At 45.5% G+C, this 9461-nt stretch overlaps 1 protein-coding gene across 1 annotated transcript; it reads left to right on the top strand.

Moving 5' to 3' along the window:
* The first annotated feature begins 477 nt into the window (after nt 1–477).
* Nucleotides 478–8750, top strand: LOC138789204 (hatching enzyme 1.2-like). Its single transcript, XM_069967811.1, has 12 exons — nt 478–560; nt 838–868; nt 1991–2050; nt 2727–2864; nt 3408–3525; nt 4061–4239; nt 4680–4761; nt 5282–5409; nt 5717–5835; nt 7258–7483; nt 8518–8642; nt 8727–8750. Exons 1-12 carry the CDS (start codon nt 492–494, stop codon nt 8748–8750), a joined length of 1299 nt encoding a protein of 432 aa, XP_069823912.1. The 5' UTR covers nt 478–491.
* Nucleotides 8751–9461: the final 711 nt, after the last annotated feature.

The raw sequence follows: 9461 nt of genomic DNA, 5'->3' as shown, positions 1-9461 counted from the left end.
CTGTATAATACATGTGTGCACCCCTCATTCCTCCATATAGCACCTGTATATACCATGTGTGCACCCCTGATTCCTCCATATAGCACCCAATCATACATGCACAGTATCCATAGGGTACAATACACATACAGCATATGATACTATAGCACCTGCGTATCTTGGCCTCACCAGCTTCCCTGCCCCCTATGTCAGTAATGTGCCAGTCATTTCCCCCTGTAATAGAACAGGTTGCTAATGACAAGGCTTCAACAACTAAATGATATAGAAGAGGTGAACAACCACCGTGTAGAGATTTGTATCCCACCCCAAAAGCTAATCCCTATGATCATCCCCCCAGGGTTCCTCATTTGGTAAGAAGTGTACAGAATGGGATTAGTTCCAGGGAGGACACTGCGAAAAATCCCAGCACGTCCTCCTGAAAGGTTGTATATAAGGCGACCACCGAGCGCTCCCTGCAGCAGGTGCGAGGCGAGAAGATGAGCGCAGAGACAATGGCGAGGACCTGGCTCCTTACTCTTCTGTGGGGCGTCTTCATCCAAGTCCACGGTGTGCCATGGCAGGTGAGACGTTTATCTTATATAGTAATTGATACAAACTTTCCAATTCACCTATACAACGTGTTTCGACTGCATTTAAGTAGTGGTAATCATGGGCATGATGAAGACATTGGTACAGTCAAAACCTGTTGGTACCAGTTTCCATGATGGCAATAGAGATGGTGGGTGTACCAATTCTACCAAACCACCAGGGTAGTTCCATAGGGGTCTGTATACTCTAGACTTGCTATCTCATCACATAGTGAATGTTACTAATAATAATAAACCATCTTTTTTTCAGCTGCCCGATTTCAATGGCTTCAAAGTACAAGGTAAGAAACACAATGACATGTTCGATTTCATATGTTTTAAAAGAAGTAACCCCTTTTTATAACCTATGGATTGTATTGAGGGGGTATACCAATAAGGAAGTAGTAATAGCCCTGTGATAGAGAGGGGGTCTACCAATAGGGAGGTAAGTGTAGTAGCCGTGTGATAGAGAGGGGGTCTACCAATAAGGAGGTAGTAGTAGCCGTGTGATAGAAAGGGGGTCTACCAATGAGGAGGTAGTAGTAGCCATGTGATAGAGAAGGGGTCTACCAATAGGGAGGTAAGAGTAGTAGCCGTGTGATAGAGAGGGGGTCTACCAATAGGGAGGTAAGAGTAGTAGCCGTGTGATAGAGAGGGGGTCTACCAATAGGGAGGTAGTAGTAGCCGTGTGATAGAAAGGGGGTCTACCAATGAGGAGGTAGTAGTAGCCATGTGATTGAGAGGGAGTCTACCAATAGGGAGGTAAGAGTAGTAGCCGTGTGATAGAGAGGGGTCTACCAATAAGGAGGTAGTATTAGCCGTGTGATAGAAAGGGGGTCTACCAATAGGGAGGAAGTAGTAGCCATGTGATAGAGAAGGGGTCTACCAATAGGGAGGTAGTAGTAGCCATGTGATAGAGAGGGAGTCTAACATATGGAGGTAGTAGTAGCCATGTGATAGAGAGGGAGTCTACCAATACGGAGGTAGTAGTAGCCATGTGATAGAGAGGGGGTCTACCAATGAGGAGATAGTAGTAGTCAGGTGACAGAGAGGGGTCAACCAAAAGGGTGGTAGTAGTAGCCATTTGATAGTGAGGGGGTGTACCAATAGTGAGGTGGTAGTAGTAGCCATGTAATAGAAAGGGTCTACAAATAGGGAGGTAGTCAGTAGCCAGTCTACCCTGACTCCCCCCCCCCCCCCCCCCCCAACTGATGATATCAGGGTAAAAATCATCACACAGCTCTAGATTTGGCTGTCCAGGCATGATGGGAATTGTAGTTTTGCAATAGCAGGAGGGCCGATGAGAATATATTGAAACTGATCTGGCCCATTGTTCCTCCATTATAACAACTACTTTCCTAGTAGATGTTTTTGCTCGCATTGTCTTCCAACTAAGCCATACGTTTTTTTCCCTCCATATTTAGGTGCCAAACCTCCTCCTCCACCACAAGGTGTTTTCGACACCTTTGAAAGAATGAACAAAGGTAACTTGCCAAAGAGACCACTGGACGCCAAATGTTTAACATTAACCGGACCCCCTGGTGCTTGGTTTTGGCCAATCTTCTAATCCAGAATAAGAAGAATTCGAGCCTTCTCCATTCCTCTCTTTTATATTACCTTTACATATTGGATGTATAGTTGAGTTCACTGTTCCCCACTTGTTGGGTCATGTAGTGTCTAGAGATGGGGTCCACATGTAAGAGAAATGGAGCCATCTTGAGTTAGACGTCCACCCAGGGCTGTATTAACAGCTGCTGCTGCCCTAGGCACTAAACCTGAAGCGCCCCATCTTCATGCACCTATTGGCGAAACTAGACCTGACCAATATCACCATACCCCCACCCCCCTGGAAAAGACACCAGATTTACTGGCAAGTCTAAACGGGAGGAGGGAAACTAAAAAAATAAAAACAAGAAAATTAGTTTTTTCTGTCCTCCTGCTCCCTGGTGCTGCCCCCCTGCAAGGTGCTGCCCTAGGCACCGGACCACGGGTGCCTAGTGGTAAATACGGCCCTGCGTCCACCATGCCCATAGGAAAGGACATTCTAAAAGGGCAGACTAGATGGACCATGTGGTCTTTTGCTTATGACAGTCTTCTATGTTTCTAAAGCAGAAACACATACAAGCATAACCATGTTTGTTTTTTCTTGTCCTTATCTAGCAAGTAAGAAGAACCTGCTCTTTGGTGACATTGTAGTGAAGGATGGTCGCAGCGCCCTTAATTGCCCAAGCGGGAACTGTTTCTGGCCTAAAGTAAACGGTTGGGTCACCATACCCTACATCGTGGATTCTAAGTTCAGTAAGTAGCTTCTATCATATGTTACGGCCCCCATCACAAGAAGTGAGATCTTTAACCCCAGAATGGGAGGTTTAATCCGTTCTCCATTTAGTACCATGGAGAGGTCGAGCATCAGTCCCATCAGTCAGATACTTATCCCCTCTCTTGTGGATTGGTGGTGACTCTTACTTGGTCATACCTGTTAGATAGAAGCTGACCAAATCCGCTGTCTTGGTTGGGTCTGTCCATGACCTAATGTGTACAAGAGACCCCATAAGTCCATTGCTCTTGTGACTGCTGAACATAGGTAGTCTCAAGTGGTTGGTCAATTTTATTTTATGGCATCTATACTTTCCAGCTCACATGCCCCATAACTCTCTTCTATCCAGGAGTAGGAAGAGCTGAGGGTCAAAAGGCTTGACCCAGTATGATACATATATATATGTTCCGGAGACTGGTTGAGCATCAAACTATCTGTCATTGTTGGCCGGCCAGAGCCTTGGGCAATGACTAGACCTCTCAAGAAAATGACCTAGACTTTTTCCTTTTATTCTTTCCATCTAGCGAGTGATGAACGAGATCTCATAACACTATCCATGTTGGAATTCTCTGGAACAACCTGTGTGCGTTTCGTGCCACGTACTACACAAGCCGATTACCTAAGTATTATCTCCGATATTGGGTGAGTACTTGGGATCCAAAGTTCCCCCCAAAAATGTATGTAACATTATATGGAAATGGTGGAGTTTATAAAAATCCTTATAAACATCAATACTATAATGTGCCGTAGTCTTATCGATACTGCCATGGTGGCAACTAGAGATGAGCGAGCACCAAAATATTCTCAAGTCGAGTATTTTTCAATATTCGAGTGCACGAGAGGGAGTTGAGTGTTTAACCAGGTGCCCGCTGCTCGGCAAAGTGGAGGGTACTTGGTTAATCTTAAAGTAACAGTCTGGCCCCCTTGAGGTTAAGTTAACCCCCTGGGGGTCAGACTGATCCAGAAGGTCCGGTCCTGACAGGCTTTGGAAATTTCAACAAGCTGTTTGTACACTAGCACCCGAGCAGCATGAGGTACTTGCTCAAGTATCGAGTACTTTCGTGTATCCCCATACTTGAGTATATACTATCTCGATAAAGCATGCTTGCTTGCTCGCTCAATTTTTCTCGATCTTGAGGGTCTGATACATTGTCTCTTCCATCTTGGCGTGTTTTAGATGTTGGTCATCATTGGGACGCGATGGCGGACTCCAGGAAGTGTCTCTGGACAGGGAAGGATGCATGATACGTGGGATCATACAACATGAGCTCAACCACGCCCTCGGCTTCGTACATGAGCACAGCCGCAGCGATCGCGATTCCTACATCAAGATATTGTGGCAAAATATACTTTCTGGTAAGATCTAAAACATCTGATGTATTCGGCGACTAATCTTATCATGCCGTAGATAGTCAACGTTTTATATCAAGACGTGTCTAGTAGATTACTTCGAGAAAGTTTGGACCTGATCTAAAGAAGCAAAGATTGAAAGGCTGTGGTTATGGTGGTCTTGGCTCTGTCGTTTGGCATAGACCATCTAACTTGTGTGGTGGCCTCCTGTTTGCCTTAAGAGTAGAAAAGAATCAAGAACTTGGATGCCCGATCTTTTTGTTTTCAGGGGAGGTAAGCCGGAAGTGTCTAACACCAGCTTAGTCTCCCATTCTGAACATAAGAGTGCTACACGGAGCCAAAAAGTACATTTCTGATGGGGTTGGGGGAGGGGGGGATGGTGAGTGAGTGTTCGGCCACCAGGTACAGTATTTAATGTGTATCTGTCAATTTTTCTCTTATCTCAGGTTACAGTGATAATTTTGAAAAGCTCAACACCAACAACCTGGGTATGCCGTACGATTACTCATCTGTGATGCATTATGATAAGTAAGTGCCTACGACCAGAACACACTTGATAACTTTCTGTCACTTTAAAAAATTTTGACATGTCACACAAATCAAAAGTTCAGACCACATGGTGCAACCCACAAGTGGCCACGACCTGTCTGGCTGTAGGTGTAGCCTTTCCGGTCACAACATGAGCCCTTCACTTATATTATCTGCAATGTAGCTTAATTTAGGGAACACAACATGGTGATCCTTGCAGTGGCCAAAGTTGCCGTGTAGCCCTAGCCGCATCCCTATATGCATTTTTGTTCACAGACGGAAAGGTGACAAGCCCCTTGTCAGACATAGTCACAAGCATATTTAAAATCGAAATGTGAACATTTAAACCTCATCCCAGAACTGCAGGGGCGTGTCCCTAAAACTGACACTGTGGGAGGGGTTTACATAAACCCCACCCCTGAGGAGATCCAATTCACAGACTGCTGCCTTCATGGATCTGTCTGGCCCTCAGTAAAAGTTATGTGAATTGTTGAAATATTTTTTCATTTCTCTCTCACAGATACGCATTTACCACAGCCTACTACCTACAAACCATTCAGCCCCTACTTAACACCTCAGAACGTATCGGTCAGAGACTCGGACTGAGCAACCTGGATGTAGCAAAAATTAACAAACTATACAACTGCAGTAAGTGCACAACTAATAAATGTGCTAGAATCCAGAGACCTCACTGAGGCATGAGGCTCAATAAAAAGGTGACTCAAGCATGCTCTGCATTTCAATACTGGTGGCTGACAAAGTTGGATGCAGCCCTAGGGAGCCCTGGAAAGCATAGCCTATGTCCTGTATTTAGGATTCCCTCGGGCTGCATCCAACTTTATCAGCCATCTGTATTCAAATGCCGTGCGAGCATGCTCAAGTCGCATTGACCTCTAATTATAATACAACTTCTTAGGCGTCAGATATAACATTTGCTTTTCCTTTTCTCATCCAGACGTTTGCTCCAACGTAGTCGCCACTGATTATTCGGGCGTCCTCCTCTCCCCATCATACCCATCAAATTACCCAAATAACTACAACTGCTCATGGCTCCTCCGGATCCCAATTAACAAGGTACCTATAGGTGACATGAGTGTAAATCGGTCATACATCGCCTGCAGGACAGTCCTGACAGGGTCCACATAACAGTGCTATGCAATAACACAATATGGTGTTTAGTGGCAGTGCCTGCATGATAGTCCTGACCGTATAGTGCTATATACAGTAATATGGTGTGTAGTGACAGTGCCTGCACGATAGTCCTGACAGGGTCCAAATAACAGTGCTATATAATATGGTGTGTAGTGACAGTGCCTGCACGATAGTCCTGACAGGGTCCAAATAACAGTGCTATATACAGTAATATGGTGTGTAGTGACAGTGCCTGCACGATAGTCCTGACAGGGTCCAAATAACAGTGCTATATAATATGGTGTGTAGTGACAGTGCCTGCACGATAGTCCTGACAGGGTCCGAATAACAGTGCTATATAATAACACAATACTGTCCCTAGTCACAGTCCCTGCACGACAGTCCTGACAGGGTTCAAATAACAGTTCCATATAATAATACAATATGGTGCCTAGTGACAGTGCCTGCACAATAGTCCTGACAGGGTCCGAATAACAGTGCTACAGTATATAATAACACAATACTGTCCCTAGTGATAGTGCCTGCACGATAGTCCTGACAGGGTCCAAATAATAGTGCCATATATTAAAAGAAAAACTTTAAACTGTGACCTTTGCCCCTTTGGCTTTTACTATGACCCCAAATTATGTATTTTCTTTAAAGTACAGTTTAGAAAACCCATTTTTCTTACTTTATTAGAGAATCTCAAGGAAGTTGTGGGGCCAATGTGAAGGGTGGCTACAAAGAGTGTCCCCTTACTCTGGAGGACCTATCCTAATTTGAGGGATACTTTGTGATCTGCTTATTGTAACAAGCAAGAATTGCCCCAAACCCCCCCCCCCCCCTTTTTTAAATCTCTCGATTTGTTATAGAGTTGAATGTAACAATTTGTTGTCCCCTTGTATCAATTGACAAGAAAGAGTGATCTCCAGTCTTTCAGTACTTATCAGCTGCTGTATGTCCTGCAGGAAGTGATGTATTCTTTCCGACTGCTGCCACCTCTGTCCATGTCAGGAACTTGTCCAGAGCAGGAGAGGTTTTCTATGGGGATTTGCTGCTGCTCTGGACAGTTCCTGACATGGACAGAGGTGGCAGCAGAGAGCACTGTGTCAAACAGGAAAGAATACACCATTTCCTGCAGGACATACAGCAGATGAAAAGTTCGGGAAGACTGGAGATTTCTTTATGGACGTAAATTACAAATCCCTGGCACCAGTTGATTTGAAAGAAACATATATATATATTTATTATTATTATTATTATTTAATTTTTTTTTCTTTTGCTGGAGTGCTCCTTTAAATAGATGACAAGTGACATGTGCAGCTGCTGCCTGGGTTCCATGCTTTTTTTAATCCCTCTTTCCAGATTCTCCTGGAATTTAATGTGTTTGATGTGCAATCCTCTGCTAACTGCTCCACGGATTACATGAGAATATACGATGGCCCCTCGCGGGCTTCACCTATGCTACTGGACAAGACCTGTGGGTCGGGGAGGTTGCCTGCCCTGGTGTCCTCCGGCACAGTCCTGCTGGTGGAGCTTGTCACCGACAGTTCTGTCACCACAACTGGCTTCAATGCAACGTTCAGGAAAGGTATGGGCATAAAGCTATCCTATGGCTCTATGTACACACTATGGAGAATTGCTGCCACCTATAGGCTGGAATTATAGGGAAAAAAATGAACTAATTACAAACTGAATATGTGCCACTCCTGTCCATAGGTTGTATCTGTCATTGCAGCTCATCTCCATAGAAGTAAATGGGGCTTGGTTGCAATACCAGATACAACCACATATATGAGTAGCGCTGTTACAGGAAAAAGGTAGACCCTTTCTATCCCTTTAAAGGGGTTATTTAAGATTAGAAAAAGCACAGCTACTTTCTTGCAAAAACAGTGCCACCCCCTGTTCTTAGGTTGTGTATGGTATTACAATTTAGCTTCAATGGACCTGAGCTGCAAAACCCACACCCAAACTGAGGACAGGAGAGACGCTGAAAAAAAAAAACATCCATGTATTTCCAATCCTGGACAACCCCTTTAAGGCTTGTGTGACCATTCATTTGACATTATGTAAGGTGCTTGGGGAAGCCCCAAGAAATGAAGGGGTCCTTACTGTACATCCATGAGCTCGGGAGGGCAGTGCATGGGGCAGGGATTCTCTGAGTCATGCTCCGCCCCCTTCAGTATTGGTTTGCCTGGAGTGTCCCTTTAAAATAATACAGTAGATATGTGGCCCAGGGGATGGACGGTGATGTCTGCTGTACAAGCTGCGATCAATATAAGATGAGAGGAAAATTTTTTTGTAATTTTTTAGACTGACATATTGTGGTGAGCCCCCGGATAATGTTATAGCAGTGGGACGGCCGATCACTTGCTAGATGGAAGTGTGAGGCCACTCCTTGTGGTGGATGGCTGAGATACAGCCAGACCTTTGGGTTTTGTCACGTGACGCCAGTGCCAGGTGGGCACACAGGTGGGATGGCACGCCTGCTTTTGTAGTGTAAGGCCGGTTGTACCCTTCTCCCCTGTGGTCGGTAATATCAGCCAATCGGGCACAATGTCGGGACAGGCAATTCTCTTATACTGTGACGTGTAACCTCTCTCGGTAATATTCTTCCAATCTTAGTGACCTGTGGAGGAACCTATACAGCCCCGACTGGGAGCTTCACCAGTCCAGGGTACGGCGGAGGCCAGTTATACCCTCCATTCAGTAACTGCTCCTGGTTATTCCTGGCTCCAGCCGGTTACAGAGTAAGTACAACTCTTCACTCACTGGTCTCAGCCCTCTTGTGCTCTTCATATTATGTCCCCTCGCTTCTGAGCTTCTTCCATTAGTTCCCATCCTTTGCTGTCTTATAAACAAAACGCTCACCCTCCAAATGCTGCAACTGAGCATGTGCGACCAGAACTACAGGTCGTAACCCTGGGCGAAAAGCTATAAACATCAAAAGTCAACTTTTATATTCCGATATACTTAAGTGTCCCGGGGGAGGGAGGGTGTTGGCTATGGACAAAATTAGGTGACCTTTTTGCCATCTCAAGAGGGCAGGGAGGGAGAGTGGGTGTGGCTGTATGAATGGGGGCGTGGCCTCTACCAGCACTGTATTTATTACAGTCTATGCCTACACATATTACATTTTTGAAATGCTATATTACAGGTACAGCTGGCTTTTGGCAACTTCAGCGTGGAGCCCAGTCCCACATGCGCCTATGATTTTGTGGCCATCAGGGATGGGATGTTTTCCAATGCACCCCTTATTGGCAAGACCCTTTGTGGCAATGGCCCCATCCCTCCTGTTTCTTCCACCAAGAACTCCATGCTCGTCTCGTTCTCGAGTGACTACTCTGAACAGTTCCCTGGATTCCTAGCAAAGTACTCTTTCAGTAAGTCGCTATGACCTCAGCATGCTGGAGCCCAATAGGTGGGCATCCTGCTAACTAGGGATGGTCCAAACCTGCCGAGGTTCGGGTTCGTATGAACCCTAACGCTCGGCATCAGATTCCCGCTGTCTACCCGCTCTGTGGTTCGGCGGATACAGCGGGAGGAACGCCTGGAAGACTGGGATACAG

This window comes from Dendropsophus ebraccatus, chromosome 4, assembly GCF_027789765.1.
Source record: "Dendropsophus ebraccatus isolate aDenEbr1 chromosome 4, aDenEbr1.pat, whole genome shotgun sequence".
Classification (NCBI taxonomy): domain Eukaryota; kingdom Metazoa; phylum Chordata; class Amphibia; order Anura; family Hylidae; genus Dendropsophus; species Dendropsophus ebraccatus.
The sequence above is the reverse complement of the archived record's forward strand: the minus strand, read 5'-3'. Positions and strand labels throughout refer to the sequence as shown.